The sequence below is a fragment of the Trichoplax adhaerens genome, genomic scaffold (assembly GCF_000150275.1).
Source record: "Trichoplax adhaerens TRIADscaffold_1 genomic scaffold, whole genome shotgun sequence".
NCBI classification, from domain to species: domain Eukaryota; kingdom Metazoa; phylum Placozoa; class Uniplacotomia; order Trichoplacea; family Trichoplacidae; genus Trichoplax; species Trichoplax adhaerens.
This window is the reverse complement of record NW_002060943.1, coordinates 9,812,749-9,834,042: the sequence shown is the minus strand read 5'-3', so window position 1 is coordinate 9,834,042 and position 21,294 is coordinate 9,812,749. Positions and strand designations below refer to the sequence as shown.

The 21,294-nt window shown below is 33.5% G+C and overlaps 3 protein-coding genes across 3 annotated transcripts; 1 reads left to right on the top strand and 2 right to left on the bottom strand.

Annotated features, from left to right (window-relative positions):
• Positions 1-1,552: 1,552 nt before the first annotated feature.
• Positions 1,553-6,628, top strand: TRIADDRAFT_63550 (uncharacterized protein; the record flags this gene model as incomplete). The annotated part of the gene is made up of 17 exons (XM_002108899.1): positions 1,553-1,631; positions 2,016-2,111; positions 2,370-2,467; positions 2,917-3,100; positions 3,188-3,258; positions 3,372-3,425; positions 3,557-3,747; positions 3,818-3,893; positions 3,969-4,010; positions 4,382-4,413; positions 4,512-4,596; positions 5,261-5,412; positions 5,489-5,626; positions 5,665-5,781; positions 5,968-6,064; positions 6,173-6,292; positions 6,425-6,628. The coding sequence occupies 17 exons, from the start codon at positions 1,553-1,555 to the stop codon at positions 6,539-6,541; spliced, it is 1,749 nt and encodes a 582-aa protein (XP_002108935.1). The 3' UTR covers positions 6,542-6,628.
• Positions 6,629-13,112: 6,484 nt separating this feature from the next.
• TRIADDRAFT_63549 (expressed hypothetical protein) lies at positions 13,113-15,657 on the bottom strand (the record flags this gene model as incomplete). Its single annotated transcript, XM_002108165.1, has 9 exons — positions 13,113-13,267; positions 13,333-13,502; positions 13,639-13,728; positions 13,872-14,000; positions 14,223-14,334; positions 14,426-14,512; positions 14,711-14,869; positions 15,218-15,335; positions 15,494-15,657. Coding segments are annotated over 9 exons (1,182 nt in total), but the record flags the coding sequence as incomplete, so codon positions are not given.
• A 2,242-nt stretch (positions 15,658-17,899) lies between these two features.
• Positions 17,900-20,761, bottom strand: TRIADDRAFT_20272 (uncharacterized protein; the record flags this gene model as incomplete). Its single annotated transcript, XM_002108164.1, has 10 exons — positions 17,900-18,010; positions 18,091-18,162; positions 18,303-18,349; positions 18,441-18,508; positions 18,758-18,879; positions 19,073-19,133; positions 19,281-19,405; positions 19,817-19,856; positions 20,285-20,356; positions 20,676-20,761. 10 exons carry the CDS (start codon positions 20,759-20,761, stop codon positions 17,900-17,902), a joined length of 804 nt encoding a protein of 267 aa, XP_002108200.1.
• Positions 20,762-21,294: the final 533 nt, after the last annotated feature.

Sequence of the window (21,294 nt, the reverse complement as noted above, 5' to 3'; positions counted from 1 at the left end):
TCAGCCAGTGGCTATGGTAACAGGAGATGAAATGAAATTTATCATAAGACTGCCGCTCAGTGTACTGTACAGTACTGTACCGTACAATCTGCACCGTAGAGGTACAGTGTACAGTACAGTATGTACAGTACTGTAAAAAAAGAAAACTTTCTACAGTACAGTATACAGTACAGTACTGTACTGTACTGTACTGTACTGTGAGAACCTGCAATTTGTAGTTGGTATACTGTACTGTACAGTACTGTACTGTTACTGTACTGTACTGTACAGTGTACAATACAGCACATCATGCTGTGGTACACAGTGTACAGTACAGTACTGTACATACAGTACTGGACTGTATCGTATTGGATCAGTACAGTACAGTACTGTACTGTACTGGACCATAGATACTACAGTCCTGTACAGTACAGTACAGTGTACAGGTACTGTATAGTACAGTATGAGATTTTATTACAAATTTACAATACTGTACAGTACTGTACAGTACAGTACAGTGTACAGTACAGTACAGTACATTGGCTCATTAGTTATTACTGCTTTACGGCATAGTGTCACTTTACATTACTGTAACAGAGAAGCAAACTCATTCGTAGACCTTGCTACAAAAGCGTTACATTAAATTTTGTATTTTCATCAGCATCTGTCAGCGTCATCATGGCTTTATAAATTAGGGACTCACTTCAACACTGTACCGTAGGCCCAATTTCCAACACTGGTCTACCAGCCGTAGTCATGGTTACGTTATTTTACGCTATCAACATTCAACAATACTGTACTGTAGAANAAGAGGAACAGCGCGGCGCTATACTGTACAGTACAGTACAGTACTGTATCGTTATGCTACAGTACTGTGTACTGTACACTGTACAGTACAGTCATGTTGTCATTTACTAATTTTCTACAAAAAAGATCAGCAATGTGTCTCACTCATTAGTGTACAGTACTATCAATTTTTAGTACAGTAATCCGATACACTACGATACCACACTACTAATTTATACAGTATACAATTGCAGGACTCTGCTTCGCGCGAATGCGAGTACAGTATAGCATTGCACTTTACAGTATAGGACTGCTCCGACTCATCCACTGATACTGTAATTTTCTGTCATCAGTTACTATGCAAGTCAAAAATTGTTTATATACTGTAATTTAATAATAGTCCAATATTAAATCGACTTTACTTCTCTACATTTGAGCGATAATTCCCATCATACCAGTTTGTTCATCCTACTAGTAGCTACGATCACATAAACGAATTTATTTAATACGCGTATTAATAAAAAAATTATATTATATTATCATACGATACAAAAATTACTCTTACCCATATCAAAATATTTCAAGAATTTATACTTTTCAACATCATATATTCAGGCCAACATTAAGGTAATTAGAACTATAATTTTACTGACGATACTGCTATTTCGTACACCATTAGCGTACTGTGCGTTTATCAAGCTATCGTGAAAGTAATACCCATTTATCGCAAAGATCTCTCTGCTTAACGCCTTAACTAGTTAACAAAATTACAACTTTAGATTTTCAGATGCCTGGGGATGATGAACATGGACATGCTGACTCGAGGCTTAGTGAATTAACGCGGGCCACCTCCCAAAGACTATCAAGTATGACTGTTACTTTTTTAAGTGATGTTCTTGAGTTGAACATTTGCACGTACGCTTCTTTGAGTAAAAATTATTTTACAAAATTTTGGCGCATGTAGCAAATATATTAAAATTCTGGTTATATTACTAGTTGTTATGGTATCAAACACCCTTAGATTTGTAAGTTTCTAATTATGTCTAGTACACTATATTACTTTCTAGTTTATGCCATATGCGTGTATAAATGCAAGGTTTTCTCGATTTTTTAGCACAAATTCCTTTACTTTAAAAGTATACATTTACTTTTATGCATTTTACTGTTGCAGACAACTTATGGTATTATCTACATATAGTTATAACTTATCAGCAAGTTCTTAGGCTAAAATTGTTAAATTTCCCTTATAGGACAAGAATCATCGCGACAATCAGGAAGAGTTACATTTCCTACAACAATAGCAAGCAAATCTGAGATCAGCGAACCTATATCCATAAATGATGAAGGTGAGCTGTGTTACAAAGCATGTAGCACCATAAATAATCAAATAAAGTATCACGTACTGCAAAGAATAGGAGGTTAAGAAAAGTTCATATTGATTCTGTGTCATTTTAGGATGCATGCATTTATTACAAAATTGATGATAGTGTAATAGTTTGAATGCAGAATCAGAATATTAATATAATAAAGTAGCTATGTCTGCTGCATTACATACATGTTACGTTCAGGTTGGCTCACTGTTAGTCAATATCTCATTTAAACAGATAGCCAGGAAAAAGAACTACACAGGAATCCGTTCAAAATACCCGCAGATAATGATATTTTCATTCTAAGAGATAAAGACAAACAGAGAAGAAGAGCTGTAAGTAATACAGTATAAAAATTTTTAATATGATAAGTTTCTGTAAGCTAAGATGCAGAAACTAGCACTCTTCTATCTTATGTACATGATTATTCTATTATTAATTCATTATGCATAAGAATAATCAGTTTAATCACTGGCCGATCATGTTGCTACATATAACAGTACAGTCTTTTTAACAATTATGAATCTGCACTATTTCGTCCTTTCAATACAATCTACTATACGCACATACTGTTTATTTAAATATTTCTTCGAGAATCTTTCGCTTCCCAGTCTAACTACATGTTAGCAATATATAATCAAATTTAATACTCAAAAATAGATGAATTTTCTTAATATTTCTTTTAAATAATTATTGAAACCTATCCGTGTCTTATGGTTTAATCCATCTCAAATTTACTAATGACGTGTTCAATATGACTATGATGTCAAATAAAAAACTTTAGGAAAGGGCAAAACAGAAAGAACTAAAAATATACGAAAAGACAACTTACGTTCAACGCATGAACACAAAGAAGGTCTCGTCTCGGAAAGCTAACCTATTGCCAAATAATTTTGATGGAGCGAATGAAGAATCTATGACAGTCATTATTCAACCGGATACCCAGCTGACTTTAGCTGCAAGCAAGGGTACTACTAATCTGATGAAATGTTATTCCAGAAATTTTTTTCATTAAAAGTTTTAGATTATGTCGTCAATATAAATTTTTTTTACAGCCGATCGACACATTGAAAAGGAAACATTAAAAGAATACATTGGTAAAAAACGTGACATGTTCTTAGTTCAGGTAAGTCAGTACTTCGTTGGTATTTGATAAAACTTTGTTATGAATCTATTATTGACTTAGGTGCATCTAAATTTATCTGTATTAACGTACCAAATTAATCGTGTATCATAAAGTATTCACTAAGTGTAAAGAGAGATGAGATGAGAAAATTAGAAGAGATTGCACAGGTATCCTTTTATGATTATATAGTATCTATCAACTACAATCATCAAATAACATGTATTTATACGATTATGATTATTTCGCTATAAGATGAAATTAAGAATCTGCTCAAAAATTAATATCACTTGGCTGATAGGCAGAGGAGAAAGAATTAGAAATTGCGGAGCAGCATCTAGAAGAAGATGCAGCTATGTTTGATGAATTTTTAAAAGAAAATGATAAGAATTCTGTCGAAGCCATTAAGACCGCTGAAGCCGAAACGAAAGCCAAATTAGAGAAAAACAACGAAATTAAAAAAATCAATTCTCAGATGATGGCAATTCGAAGGTATGATAATGATTCCATCTTGACTCCAAAAATATAGCGCAAATGAGTCATTTTACTTATTTTCACTTAGCGAAATAACAAAAAACGACGAAATGCTTAAGGAGTATCAGCTTTATAAAAAGTTTTTGGATGCATTGACCCCACAAGTATTTCGTTTCCTTAAGAACCTATCACAAAGTAACTTTGTTCACGTATAATTAACCATGTAATCTTTTCTTTAGGATTTCAGAGAAAGAAAATATGTAGAGAAGGAAGCAAAGCAGGTTTCTGGCGAAATTGCTATATATTTTATTTTTTATCAATTCTTTGCTAATCCTTAATCTTGCAATTCATATTGCCGCCGATCATCTAGATACAAGCACGTAAAGATAAGCAAACATTAACAAAGACAAGAAAAAGTAAAAAATCTTGTTTAACTAATGAAATTTCTATGGTCTTATAATAACTAAGTTTGACGTTATGAAATAACTCAGGTATTATTAGAGGGAATCGGTCCTCTAGCATAGCTTCAGATAGATCAAGTCGGCTTAGTAGTGCAGCAACGCCTAAGGTCGTTCCTGTTGTGAGTTGCCTGGATAACTTTCATTAGCGTCATTTTACGACAACAAATATTAATGTATCATTTAATTTTTAGCCATTATCACCCCTACCAACTTCAAATAGACAGTAAGAGCTTCTTTAACTATGAAAAATTGAATTTTAATATACGACTAGTATAATTGAGGAGAATAATTTATTTACTGCATATTTTGTTTTTCTTAAAGCATTCGAACTCCAGTCAGCGCAGATACAGATAGTCAAAATTCTCTATCTACTCATGAGGATTCCGATAACGAAGATATTGATTCCGTAAGAGATAGCTGGATCCGTATTTTAATCTAAATAATGCTTCGTGATTGAAGCTTTCTATGCTGTAGCATTATGTCTACATTAGCAAACATATCTGTCATCATTAGAAACGAACTACTGTAGTGAATCATAGAATGCCGTACATGATAGCTGTGGTATCATTATTTGTACGATCTTGAGTGAAAATAACGCGAAATATTAATAAGATATACTCGAATCTACGGTGCATTACATTACATTTTTCTTAGTCAGATAAGAATTAAGCACAATAAATTATAAATAATACGTTCAGTAATAAATAAGCTATGTTAAATCTTAGATGAATTGCAGTTCTTAAAAAAAAAATTATAAAGTATTTAATGTTATAGTGGATAGTAGATTTATTTATCGAGTAAATGAATATACTGACTACAGTAGCAAATACGAAATGATCTTTGCTATCTACGATGCTAAGTAAGACACTGACAGGTAGCATATACTGTAATGTGCATAAAGTATGATATTATCTACCAGCTTATTCGAAATATCTATAGCTCTTGCAGCATGAAATTTGTTTAATAGTAGATTACCGTCTTCACTTATCACCCCTATTACATTTAGAAAGATTTTAAACTTCGGGTGTTCGGAAGGGAATATCTTAGCCAACTTAATAACTCTCTTTCAGGAACCTGATCTGTTCTTTACAGATCCACAGCAGCTGCTCGATATTTTTTCCGAATTAGAAGAGCAAAATTTATCATTAATTCAGAATAGCCAAGAAACTGAAGAAGCATTGGAAGAAATGAAGCAGCAAGTAGCTCAAACCAAAAGAAAAATGTAAGATTTAATCATATCAATTGAACCTCGATGTTTGCTTTTCATGCACAGAAATTAAATATAAAAATCTCGTTAGGGAGAAAGAAACTGAACAATTAAAGCAGCAAATCGATTTTTTAACAATTTCTATACGAAAGGAAGAAGAAAGGGCCCAGGAATTGGAATTACGGTCTAAGTATGATAGCTTTAGGCACAAGAGGATTACATGCTATAAGTAAGCTAAAGATTTACATCCGTTTTGAAATCCTATAGAATTTTTAATTTTGGTGCATTCCAAGCTGAAGACCAAGAAAGAATGCTGGGTGCTCTGAACAGAAAAGTAGAGGAAGTATACAGACATTGCATCGGAGATAATGAAGCAAATTTAAAGTTAGCTATTTCAAAATTTTTATTTGCTGTTACCTAATGCTTATAATGTTATTGAGTTTTATACATATATCGTACGTCGGCTTTGTAAATTATTGTATTATGATTCAAGACAACGAGTTTCTAAAAATACAGATGCACTAAAGAAAGAATCGCTTTTTTCGTTTTGTACTTAATCTCCATATGTAGTACGTTGCAAATGTTAACGGCGATAGAAAATAAGTTGGAGGAGCTATTCGAATCCATAGAACTTCTTCCTTCCGATAAAGTTGAAGCCGCTGAGAAGGTAATCTTATCACCAATACATAAAACGTTTTAATAGCTGTACACAATTAGCGCGATTGGAGCGTGGCTTTACGTTTTAGTATAACTTATAACTAACCATCACTAAAAGGCTAAGGAGAAGGAGCGACGCCTGAAGTTACGCGAGGAAAAATTAGAAGCACAAAGATTGCACCAAGAAGACAGAGTGAAGCGGGCATTAAAAAGAGCGCAAGCAGATATAAAGAAAAAGGTATATTAAGGCGATTGGTTATAGTATGCTATGAAACTAGTAAATGGCATTTGAAATTAGTCCTCCTATACAATAAATAATTTAACCTGAATAGGTAAATTTGACAGTCTTTAATGTTTTTAAAATGATTAGAGTGGTAAACCTCTGATGTACAGATCGGAACCCCCTCAAACGAGACGTATTCGCCAGGAAGCCTCACGTAATCAGGACCGAGAGGACGAGGAACTAGCTTATTATTTTTCTCCCTAGACAAGCAATTATTCTATGATGGTAGCAAGTGTAGATAACATAACCAATAATGAAACGTCAATCCTGCAATGCCAATGCTAATATTGCAATTGTAATACAGTAATAAATTTCTTTATTGTAGGGAATCAATCTTGAAGATTTACTTAATAGCTTACTGTTGATATAATAAAATCATTTTTGTGTTGTGACAAACATGGCATGAAATTAATTAATTAATTAAAATTATTACCACTATGATTAATTTTGAAGTTACATTTCTAATGTACTGTATTGTACTGTACTTGATATATCATGCATAATAATGTCTATGGGTTAAAATGTTCAATTTGTATTGCACTTCTAATTTGTGTGCATTTTACACGATTTACAGTTAATTATAACTACGGTATCACTCTTTGCGCTTAATCAAAAAAATTTATTTTCTAAGTTCTTGATTAATATACTGTACGTATTAAGCGCAAAGAGAGATATTAATTAATTAAGGCAGCAATACAACTTAATTTCGTTGCATTAATATCAGTGAACGTTTAGAAGATAACTAGCTGAAGCCGTGCTTCTAGTTTGTGTGTATTTACTCAATTTACAGTTAATTATAAATACCTTTTTAAGTACCTCTCTTTGCGCCTTAATCAAAGCAAAAAAAGTTATCTTAGTTCTAGACTAATAACATATACGTATGTATTAAGTGCAAGGAGAGATATTAATTAATCAATATAGGATATAACTTAAAATCATTCCACTACTTAATACGCATAGAAATAACTAGCGAAAAATTGACCGAGATCGAACGCACAGATGTAAAAACTAAACAGTAAACAAAATGATTCGATCGTGTATACAGTGCTCCATAAAATCCTATTGTTGATTAAGGACTACTAAAACTTTTACCGAAATAAATAAAAATTTAATTTCAATTAACTCTAATTGTAAAGATTTAGATTTTACAGACTGTAGTGCAGACCAGTGCAGTGCGCTGCATTATGAACGTTCTATATGTAAAACTCATTACGTAGTTGCGTAATATCCTAGGATTTACCAATCACCGTTGATCAATAACCGTATACTGTATGGGCTATACAGAACAGGCCAGATCGTAAAGATCTCTAATTAAAAATGGTATGATACTGTACACTGTACTGTACTAGATGCACGTACAGTACAGTACTGTAGTAGTGTACAGTACAGTACAGTATAATACCGTACTGTATGGTTTTATGATGAAGTACTGTACAGTACTGGCATGAAAGTACTGTAATTCAGTACTGTACAGTGTACAGTACAGTACTACAGTAAACAGGGACTTCTGAGATACTGTTACACTGTGTACTGTACAGTACAGTACAGTACTGTAGTGCCGAAGTAAAATCAGATCAGTAATAAACGTACTGTACTGTTGTATAGTTACTGTTACTGTTGTTTTAGGGACTACAAAGTCCCTTAAAAACTTACTACTGTACTTTAAAAGGCTGAGGTGTAAGGGCGTAATCAGGTAAAATCACTAAATTTAATTTATAAGCTTCTTAATTAGGATACTGTCGTCGAACTTCGAAGCCGTTATTTTTAATTCCTACCATACTATGTCGAGTTTACCAGTTGACTAAATTAATTAGAAATTATATACTGTATTGTATTACGTTAGTAATAACATGTATACAGTAGTTTCGCGTACTTTTACTAAACTTTCTTAAAATTACTACGGTACCATTAAAAGACGATAAAGTAAAAAGTACAGTATTGCGTATTAACAATACTGTACGTGCCTGTATACTATATTTTACAGCTACGTGATACGTATTTTAGATCTCACTTCCAGTTTCACATTTTTGTATGTGAAGCACCATCGTTATAATAGTATTGCTGTTATGGCTGAGCCAATAGTGGAAGAGTTGCATCATACTACACGATACTGGCAAGATCAGGCAATGAAGCTAAAACAAGCCTACGATGAAGCAAAGTTATATAATCAATCGATATCTGACGAGAGAGAGTCACTACAAGATGAAAATAAAGGGCTCCGAACTCATCTCAAGGATATGGAGACTGAACTTGAGTTCATGAAGCAGGTTATGTTCTATTTCGGCATAACTATAGTATAATGACAATTATTGTGTGTGTTCTATTATACTACTTGCACAAATTTACTTATACTATACAGTATTGTAAATTGCAAACACGGTTAATTCAACTTAATTTATCTTGTTATGTCAATGGTCAGTAAATCTTACTAACGTAATCTAGCCTTCAAGCATAATAGCTCTAGAAAATTTTTCCAGGGGTGATGCTTTATGTAACCTATCGTAAACTGAAGCATTAAAGCACCCAATTTTGTAGAATTAATTTTAAAGTTTGGTTTAATTTACATAGAAGCACGAACTGTATTATACTGTCCCATCCCTTGAAAGTAGGCATACTATGATATTTTAATGCATACCTGTTGTTTTTATCATCATAGGAGCTTCACAGTTTTAAAATAGGTAAAAGGCTGATTGATTATGAATTTGAGCATGAATATGATTTCATGCAACATGAACAAGAGCTGCAAACTGAAATTAAAAATCTTGAGAGAATGATCGAAAACAACAAGAAGCTTTCTCATGGAGTTGAGGTAGAAAATGAGTATTTACTCTCCCAGAACAAGGAGTTAATTAGCAAAGCTGAAAGCTTAGATGCTAACAAAGTTGAATTACAACAAGAAATTAAATTACTTAATCAGGAGCAGGAGCGCCTATTGTTTTTAAATAGTGAACTAGAACAAGAAAACGTAGCTTTACAACGGCAATTATCTCGTGTAAACAAATTAAAAATTAATGTAGAGGAATTACAAGATGAACTAATACAAGTTAAACTAGATTATAAGGGAACACTGCAAAAGTTGAAGGCTACTGATGATGATAATAAGCGACTTTCAGCTCAATTAGAGGAATGCTTAAACGTATTAAACGAAGAGCGCAATCAAAATAAAATATTACAAACCCAGCTAGTGCAACAAATGCATGTACCCGCAAGTAACATCAGCTGGTCGGCTGAGCAATTACTACAAACAAATAAGAATGCTAATATGAGTGATGAGGAATCTTACGCAACCACAATGAGTTTCAGCAGCTCTATGGAACGTATCGACCGTACCAATTCATGTAAGAGTTCCGTTTCCGGAGGCGAGTACTGTAAAGCTGATAATAATGATCGAGAAGACGGTGAACTCAGTGGTAAAGAAACTCTTGAGAATGACTGGACATCCGATCACGACGTCGATCCTTTAACTGCTAAAAATGTATCCTCTGAGACATCTTCTGGCGGTAAACATAATACTTCCACAAATTGCTTTACGAATTCATCCGTTATAGATCTCCAGGCAGATGTAAAAGACGTAAACATTGAGGGCAGAAAGCTATCTACAATAAATAAGCTATCACTAAGCGTGAAAGAGCTATACCGATTTTCTACCAAGAATCTTGAAATTATGGATAATCTTCAATGTGAACTGTTATGTGTAACTGACGAGGTAGATGCTCTGTGCAGGCAAATTTACGAAATATTGAGATATAATGACGCTACCAGTCAGACATTTATAAATCAGTTAAAGAGTATACCAACTGTTGGCCCTCGTCAACAAGAGCTTATCTTCGATGCAGTTGATAATGAATTTAAAAATCTTGAATTATTAAAGTGCAGTGATAATACCGAAGTCCCAATAACTGAAGTATCTACGGTTTTAATATCCGAGAATAAAAAATGCCAAGGAAAAGTGGCACTATGTTGTGAACTTGTTCGAAATATTAGATTAAAGATTGATCTATTACTTGACCATACGCGGAATAAGCAAGAGGATGGGAAAGAAGAGATTCAAAATGTGTGCATTACTATAACAGGTAATACGAATGAATGTAAAAAATTAAAATCCCTTCTGGATGCCAAAAACGAACAAGTAGCCACGTTAAAATTAATTCTAAAAACAAGTAAAGCCACCACCGAAAGCGAAATATCCCATATACGAAGCAAATACGAAAGGGAAATACAAAAACTGAAGAACGATAATGCAGGATTAAAGTCTTCTCTCGAAACTTTACAGTGCAAGGACACAACATACCATAATGTTAAGGCTGATTTTGCAATTAAATGTGAAGAATATATAACTAAAATGGATAGCATGCAGAAAGATTTAATCGAAGCAGAAAAAGAAAGGAAAGTACTAAATCAGTTGCTAATTCGTACCATAAATCAAAAAATTATATTAACTCAGCAACTGGAAGATTTAAAACTAGAAATTGAAGATATGAGGATCCAATCACTAAAGGCATCGGATTTACAGACCCATTCATTACTACCGAGAGTCTAAATCTAACTTTATCTCAAGCATGAAAATTAGGATGTGCGCTTATTTACGGTGTAACGTACACGTTTTATATGATCGAAGCTTTGGCACAATAATTTCATTGCTGCTTTTTCTTTCAACGTATTTGCAATTGTAACTGTTGGCGTTTCTATTGAACGAATTTTAATTATTTATTCTTGAGATTAAGCTAAAGTATGATTAAAAATTAAATTTAGAGATACTTAGAGTAAAGTTTACAAATTTATTTTAACTAGTTGAATTTATTCACCTTTAGATACATAACGTTTTATCTTTCGTTGTAAAATTGCCTAAAACATCTCGAACTGTAACGGTTTGTATCATTTCACAAAAGGCTATATTTATAATTAATAATTGATATAGACTCGGATTAAGCGCAGACACACCCAACCAAGATCTAAATTAGATCAGTAAGAAATAAAAACATCTATTTTTTAAATTAAAGTTCTGTCAGAATTAAATTAATGATTTGCATTGCTCATGGGTAGAAATATGATAGATGTGCTAAGATTCTGATTTTCTAGTATAAATCTATGAGCTGCAATGATATCCTTGGCTGATAGGAAGTTGATCAATAAATCGGGCTGGTATGCTCGCATAGGAAAGCATTTTAATTCATACTGAAATATCAATCACAAATTGTTTATTAAAGGTTCTTGTAGTAAAAGATAAAGTTCAGGAATATTCACAACATACACCAACATTGTTATCGGTAAAGTACTATAAAATTAATATAGAACAAGGAAAACACAGAATATGAAATATGTGATCGATAAATTCTATCTCCTCTTCTTATTATCACCCAGAGATGTTTACGATTGTAAAAAGTGGAATGAGCTAGTGTTAATACAGAAACGATGACGATGCATATAGCAAAAATTAACAATGAGGTGGAAGGATTTTTTATGGATAATTTAGCGTCAATACAGTAAATAAGATAGCTATCAGTAGTTTAATAGTTTTCTAAAATACTAAAGTCAAATTATTTAGCAGGAAGACATACATATAAGCTATGTTATACGGAATTGAATCTTTCCAGCAGTCATGAATCCATACAACGTATGCGTAGAATGAGCATTTCGGTACATAATTATCGTACGTACGAGCTGCAGTTCTTCATATTAAATTAAAATGAACTCTATAGTTCCGCAGTTTTTGTAAGATTACTTGCTTACTTACACCAGACTTCGCATAGAATATATCCATGAATGATTAGCAACCAGTGAAACGTATTTAAACACTCCGATGGCCCTCGTGAAATATAGGCATTACAATTAATGTAGCAACTAATCTCAATCTTAAAAAAACAGTGCTGGAACATCTCTTGTGCAGTTAAACACGCAATAACTTCTATGGTGACAGTAAGCAGTGTTTGCAATTTAAAGCAAAGTAAGCTCGTCTATTTACCTGTTGATGTGCCAATCACTAGATCAAAGATCACTCCATCTAATGATTTTATCGATATACGAATGAATTTGTAACAATAATTAATCTAGCTGCATATGTAGTTTTGATCAGATTAATAAGAATTTAACGTAGTAGGCGATTCGTATATTACATCTTATCTGAACTCACTTCCAATAGTCCATCCGAGTAAGTAATGCAATGACGGATAACCATATACAAGAATTTGAGCTTTTTGTAGCAGTATACATATACCACAGAGATACGAAAAGCAAAAGTACAACATGCGAATGATATAACTCCGTAAGTAGGGGCAGAAACTTATATAACTAGATTACTGTATACTGTATAAACTGTATACTAATGTGGCTATGATTAAGTAGATTCTATCCAAAATAATTAATTACTGGAATATGTTTGCGTGAATTGCTAAACTTGTAGCAAACATACTTGTCCGAGTTGCGTACACACGTTGTAAACATCTAATAAATACTACTCTCAAATTACAGCATCTTCTCAACAAAAATAGCGTGCTATCAAATCAAATCAAACAATCTTAGCATCAAAATTTTACTCAATCAAATACTTTGATCACACATTCGAATCCTATATCCGAGAATATACGGAATAAATACAACCGAACTTCAAATCGTATTCTTATTAATTATTAACTTAATTGATAAAGCGTTTTCGAAACAACTATCAAGTAAGAGATGCGATTTCCTACGTGGTATGTTAATTAAAAGAAAATAAATTGAAAATACATTGCAGTTATAACCGTCTCATTACAATCAATTTCTAAAATAAGAAGGAAAATCCAGCCAGAGCTTTTCGATGTGTTCGCGATCAAAACATGGTTCTTCCTTGTACAAATCACTTAGAATCGGGATGAACTCTTCGGAGCGATAAAAATTAGAAGTGATATTGATTGCAGCAACTCTATTAAGTAAAGTAAGGTTCCAAGATCGACCCTAATTGGATAAAATACTTAAATGCAGCTCAGTAAATTAAAATTTATCGACTGGATTAGTCTTACGCTATCTCCGCTAGGTAAATCAGTCAGATTTCGGAGTATTATATCAAGGATCACTTTAACATCATTTGTGTAAAAGACAGAAGCAACTGCCTCGCTAGAAAACATGTCTAGCATCATTTTGATCACAGCAGAAGGATTCTGATTGGATACTGTTACACCAACAGGATCAACTATTATTCACAAAAATAAAGCAATGATTACTCAAAATCAAGCATCATCTGGAAAGAAGCTCATAATTCAACTACTATCACCGCAATCGTCAAGTATTCGACATTAGCCATCGTATGGCATGATTAAATAACAAACCATTTCTATTGAACAAAAGAATCAGACTGCTACAGAATTCTTGTGTAATTCCATTTTGTAAAGCAGTTATAACTGGATTTCGTATGGAATCTATTTTAAAAGTATATACCAGATCGTGAAATATTCCAGGTTGTCAATAAACAAATCTACGTTTTTACTTTTACAGTACAATCAATGCAGATAAAATGTATGGCTAGTATTGTAAAATTAATTAAGCATTCAAAATCTATAACCTTTCATATGCAAATTGAAAGATAAAATGGTTTTTAAAAATAATGGAGGCAGTTGTACGCTATCATCATTTGTAGGAGGTCGTTCGATCTTTTCCAATAAAATTTCTATTAGTTCTGCATTCCATTCATCTATTTCAAGATAAAGTGAATATTTCACCGATTGTTAACATATGCTGTAACTAAGTTCAGAACTGTAGCCTTGTTACAAAAATAACCATTCATAAAATTTACCGTAGATAAAACTTGGCAGCGACTCTTCAGAAGCAAATAGTATTGAGGATAGCAGGGAATAGTAAGAAAGCAATTGTATATTCGGTCTATCTTTTATTAGTTCGGTACGCATCAACTGACCCAGCTCTGTCGGTAGAACACTGTGTAGTAAAATTGTTGTTGAATCTCTCATAGTATAACAAATTACGCCAAAGATTTGGGCTAATAGCAGCTTCAAAGATGGTGCGTAGTTCTATAGAAAATATTAGTAACACAATACAGATAAAACACGGTAATTCTGTTAGCGTAAAATTGCATATGAAGTAAAAAATAAAAATTCCTACCAGCTGAAAGCAAGAAACTAAAATTTGAATAATATGATAGTCATCTTGTTGGATTAAGTGATGATATCCATCAGGATCTTCAACATTCTAAACAACAATATACATTATTCAGCTATTCAACTGTTTCAGATTCATAAAGTACACAAAACCGATAGTTTGTCTGAAAGAATAGCTTTATCTGGAGCTAGGGGAATTTTATAATAATATAGACTGCGGGCAATGGCAGACAACCTGTATCAAATTAAAACAAATTTTGAGTAATTTGTAAAGGAGATCAAAACTCACCAAACTGTCAAGTAACTCTTCTAACAGATCATGAATAACATCGTTATCCTCTTTTTTCATGTCATTCTTAGCTTGATGACTCAAATGAAATTTTAATTTTGTTAAAGTCCCAGATAGAGCACTATCATAAGCCTTAGAAGAGCCGGTTTTAGTATTTGCCTAGTCAAAGAATGCCAACATACGAAGCTAAAATCTTTGAACAGTGCTAACAGTAAGCTAAGAGCTGTAAAAAATATGCATTCAGATGCATACTGCACACGACTCTCAATGGTAATGTTTAAAATGGTACACCGTAGCTAATTAGGACACATGAAAAATTTAAGGTAATAGTCAATCGGTCATATCTTTGAGAAAGAGTTTAATCTTGATAGGGGAAATGTTCTTGTACAAGTAACTGATTACTAGTCGATTTTATGCATGAATACGAGTATAATTACAGTATTAACTGATCGTACACATTATTGCAAAATAACATTATCGTAATAGTAATATGAAGGTCCCGCTTACGTAAGAAGATGAATTCAGGATAACTTGTAAAGTGCCTGATAATGATGGAATTGTATTTTGCATATGGTTTAAAGTCATCCTTATTATTTCTTCGACCTTTGTCACATCAAGGTTTGTTCTAGGGTCAGAGGAAGAACACAATGATTGCATTATCACAAATACTAGACTGTAAATACACGTATTTAACATTTTATTAGCTAGTCTTGTGGAGAAACGATTTCAGTGCAATCAACGCTAATTATACACTTTTACTGTCACGTCTACTTTTACATATACCTTCGATAGACAATATTTACCAGTTCCATTAAATAGTCGTTGGGGATACTGGCAACGTCCTGGCTGCATAATTGACATTCGACGTTACTTTTCGAAGTAGCCTTACCATATTCATTGGCGAAGTCATTCTTCGCTGAATTTTCAGTTGGTGAGATATTCTGCATATTTCCATTCGTGCTTCTATTACGACAATTCACTGCTTTAATTTCTTATTGCTTGCGACGTAAAGTACAGTACTGTAGTTTGTTTTTAGTTCGTCCCTCATTATGTACAATACTGTCTCTGCGTTGATTCGATCCTTGTGATAGAATAGTATTGTACTGTTAAATCTGCGAAATATGATACAGTGGTACAGTACAGTACCGTACATAGTGTTAAGTGTACAGTACCGTTTAGAGGTTTTACCTCTGATTCCGACACTACAGTATGGTACAGTGAAGGTCCTCTCTAGTACTGTAGTACAGCTACTATTATACAGTTAGTGTTTTTTTACTTGACGTTCAGAATTCTTAGGAAGTAAATACTATCGTTTGAGCATAGAAATTCTGAACATCCAGTTATAATCTGAAGGATCTACAGTATGTTCAGTGACAGTGAGTGTACACTTTGTACTGTACTTATGGTCAGTCCCGAGGCTTGATGTACAGTACTTTTCTCACTCGATCTCTTCCTCGTTATATTATACATTTTACTTTACAATTTACAATTAAATTGCCGTTTCGTCAGTCCATATTAATTAAGGGACTTAAAAATTGTTGCTATGTTACTTATTGTTACAAATCAATTTTGTAACCGGAGACCAAACACTCTAAAATAGTTCGTAGCCTGGCTCGCGAGAAATGAAAATACTGATGCGGCACCGTCTTTATACTGTACTGTACAGTATAGTGGTATAGTCCGTAACATCCGTACCGTTACCGATATCGGAAAAATTTTCTTTATTGTTTTCATGAATAGTGATAAAATCGAAATTTTGAAAAAATGTATGGATTCATTCTTCATTGCGTAGACATTGAACCAGTCCTATTACTTTTTGAATGGGCCTCGTAGTTTAAGAGTTCAGTATTCTAGATTACAGTACGTCGTCATTGTATGGTATCATGGTATCAACAGCAAATGCGGATAATCCAGAAGGAAAATTTACCAGTAATAAATAGACAAGGACATTGTGTATCAAGACATATATAACAACATGGTAACAATCATAATCATCACAGCCTCGGATCTTGAAAGAAAATAATTCAACGCACATGTTAATTTTCGTAATTCTCCGAAAGCTATACGTCTAGTTATTCTTAGGTAGCTTTGCTGTGTTAACATCCTTTAAATGACGTTAAGCAAGATTTTACATAACATGAATTACAGAGCAACAGCTACGTATAGAACATTACAGCATAGTTTTTCCGCATTATATGTGCAAAATGAGTGATAAAAGCAGTAAGAAGTTCAGACCGAACTCAAGCCATTCACTCGCTACTCCACAGTACTGTACAGTCAGGGACTACTTAAGAGGGGCGGGAAATGGCCTTTCAGTCCAACGCGTAGAAAAACCAACCAGAAAACTAATTCGGATGGCAATTGTGTGCAATACAGTACAGTACAGTCCGCAGTGTACCGTTCCAGTAAACCCTGGTTAAATTGACCAGCAAAATAATTAGCCTACGCATATCTAATACTGCTTCATCTTGGATTTATCACCAATGAATATTCAGGACCTCTTGCGGGGATGTCATACAGTTCAGATACGAATTGTTCTCTTTCCTAATAACAATTTAGCTTTCTTCCATAAGGTCCCGTTCGTATCGATTTATCATGATTGCCGGTAATAGAGACTGTTCTATAATTCCGTGATTTAGAGCATTAGCTCCGAGTAACTTTTGATTTCGAATCAAGGACTGATATCGATGTGGCGTAAGTAATTCAGAAGGATGAGCAGGTAATGGCATCTTTAAAAAGTAAGGATGTACCAATGCCTAACCGTGACGCGAAAATATTTATAACACTTTTCTACAAAAGCTATAACTTATAAACTCTAAAAATGTCACAATGTGCAGAAGCTGGTACTTAATTCCTATGTACAGTAGAGACTCAATATGCGCATCTGAACAACCTTTGCTGCGGATATCCTCTTTTTACTTTGGTATACCAAGAATTGCTTTAGTAAGTGCCGCGCCTATTAAGATAATTATAAAGAATATCATAGTTTATTAGTTTAGCTTTTACCATTTTCGTTGATGAATACATAACAAGTAGTCGCAAACGCATCAATGCGGTAAAACTAAAGCAGAGCTACACCAATCTGATATATATTAATGTTGAAATCTACAGTATTCAGCGCCTTGATAAGTATATTCGATTTCTCAATTGATGGTGGAGAATACATTCAGAAAAAAGTTTAACTTTTTGTTATTTAATTTTTCCTACTTCTGAAGTAGCATCAGGAACGATACTTTCAAATGGTATAGGAAGAAAACCAGAAAATGTAATTTTGTTATAATCTGGAAGCTCAATTAATCCCTAAATAGCAGAATATAAACGGAATCACTGATAAAGTGACATTGATAAATAATCAAATAATAAATATGATATAAATATACCGGCCAAGTGCTCGTTGTTGGTGTACCCAATATACTAAGTACACATCCCAGCTGCTTTATGTCACTATCCCCCTACAATTGAATAATTAGCTTTAAGTTAAGCATAAATGCAATATGAGTTTAACTTCGAATTACACACACATATACAACTATATACAGTATTTTATATACTTTATAGACAGTACTTGCACACATTATATTTTATTGATTACCGGAAATAATGGGGATTTATTAATGAGTTCTGCAAATATGCATCCTACTGCCCTGCACTCATTCAACGTATATAAGATGGAGACAAAAAGGAAGAAGAAATACTTAAATATTGAAAATCTTGCAGAACATAGTGAGACAATACCATAGATCAACTCCTTCATCATAAGTTCTGCTGCCATATAAAAGTTCAGGTGCCCTATACCATCTACAACAAATTGTAGTGATAATTGCAAGATAGGTTTTAATTGGTACAAACTAAATATTTCAAAGCTATTATTCCCTAAAAAGAGATTTCATTAAATGGGAAATAAACCGGCACAAAATAAGTATTTCAACGCTATAATTCCCTCAAAGAGACTTAATTAAACGGGAAACAAACTCGGGCACGTTGTCACATACAATACATTACGTGCAATTTGATTCGGCTTAAAATATCACATTAAAAATCACTGACCTCGTTGCGACTTGGTGGCTGTAGAGCCTTTCATTTTCTACAGACATAACCCTAGCTAGACCAAAGTCAGCAAGCTTCAATTGACCAGAAGAACTAATAAGTAAGTTGGCCGGTTTAAGGTCCTACGTAAAAGCAATAATGCCGATTACTGTATATACCATGACTTAGTTTCTATGTTAAAATAACCAATGCATAACATGCAAGAAATACCTAAATTCTGTGAGAAGAGAATACCGTAATTATTTTAATCTCCCTCTTTTTACGTACTGCAATTTATTTAAAAAAATAGCATTACGTATCGTAACACTTCCGTACCCGATGAATGATATGATTTTCGTGGCAAAATGAGATTCCTCTCAATAGCATGATCATGTAGCTCTTAACATGAGACTTTAATTGATTTAGAACAGAATGTAACGTTTAGGCTATTATAAACAAAGTCTAACGCTAAAAAGCAATAATTTCTAATTAATGTAAATTCTCATATAAAAGGTCTTTATCCTAAATCTAAAATTAGGTTAACTAGCTACTTACTTCTGGTAACGTATTCTGCGAGCTTCGTAGTATTTCAGACAAATCTGTAACCATGTATTCGAAGGCGAGTACGAGGCTACTGCCGTCCGGGAAAACATCGAAAAGCCGAACAATCTGTACAGTGCGTTTTAGAAATTAGGCTAAATAGTCTAGTATTTCATGCATCCATGGCTAACTTTTAATTTTTATAAAACAAATTGTAATAAAGTAGTGTTTAATATAAGTATTACCGAAATCAGTTGAAAGGTATTTTATTGTACTACTGTATCTAAAAACACTATCTTACATGCGTTAGCTACATTAATGTAGAGAAACAGCTACAACATTTAATTTCAGCATCAGCGGAAATACTTATACATCAACATAAAATCTACCAGTGATGACTCTGTCCGTAATCGTCGTTTTATAGAACATTGACTTGTAAGCTGACCACCGCTAAGATTATGCTCAATATAAAGATATAACGTACGCAATATACCTATGCATTACACAATTGCGAACGTGTTTGCTAAAACGAATACCTACGTTTTCGTGTTCTGTAATTGCTTGCAGAGTTTTAATTTCCCTATTTAGTAACTAAAATTAATTTTTCTATAGCTAAACAACAGTTGCTATACTTCATCAATTGTCAAACATCGTAGAATTCGAACTCAACATCACAATGATATTCATTTCATAGGCTACAAACGATAAAATATAATTTGCAATTAACAATCCGTAATTTTAACTGTGCTATATATCCCTTTATGTTATCCATTCTATTATACATTAAAAGTACGAATCTTTAATACAAGTCACCCCGAATGTTGGACTTACAGTAAATAGACAGCTTTAATGAAACCTAGGCCTTAATTACAGTATACAGAACTAGGCAGTGGACACATCACGGTGGCACTGTAGTATCATCATTTGCCACCTAGACTTTCGCTCGCGATACAACTTAAATAGTTCTCTCTAGGAATACAAAAAGGGATTTATTGGTGTAAGGCTTACCTTAAAATGTTGTTTGGGATACCATCATCTATTTTCTTTAAATGAATTTTTTTTAAAGCAACAACTTCTCCGCTCTGTACAATTGATTAAAAGTTTAGTTAATCACTGCAGCGAGTGAGTGAGTATACAGTAGATGGAGGAATATGCGCCTCTATAACTTAGACATTAAATGTTCTATTCGAAATGTATAACAAGCCGTCATCCTGACACCCAGCAACAAATAAAATAGGATTTAGATTGTTTTCAGGAGAAAATCAGATTGATGGTAAGATTTAGCATTAGACCACAGTCTAAGATGCACATTTTAATAATTATAATATGACAGAAGATCGTTGAGGAAACTTACAGTACTGTAATTATTTGTATACTCGCACTCAGAGTTTCCTAGAACTTTCCTCTCACCTGAACGTGCTTCGCCTTGAAAACTACACCATGAGCACCCTCTCCAACTCGTCCAAGGATCGTGAAAGATTCCATGTAAAGTAGCAAATACTGAAATACCTTTAAATGTAGGTGCATATGCAAATGAAGTACGGCAATTGTCTTGTATACACCTAATATGTACCTGTGTAACCGCGAGCAATTCAGAAATAACAACTATCCAAAGTTACACATGCTGAAAGTTGGAATCATAGCAGAGTCCGGCCATGGAGTGAAAACGTAACCCGAACCCGATCAAATTGTTGATTTTCTAATCCGAAATGAGCGCAATCGCTATATAAACACTGTATCACCATAGAAATTTTTAACCCGAATCCCTCCCTCGAGTCGGGTTTGGGGTTGACTTTGAGAAGGACACTGGTTGGAAGTGACTTGGAACTACTGTACCGTATACAGTATACAGTACTGTACAGTGTACACTGTACATGTACAGTACTGTACAGTATACAAGTGTACTGTATAGAAGTGTACAGTACAGTATGTAGGAGAAGTTTAGAAGCCATTAATCAAATTTGATTAGCAAAAGTTGAACCCAGACTACTGTACATGGAGTCCCTAACTACTGTGTG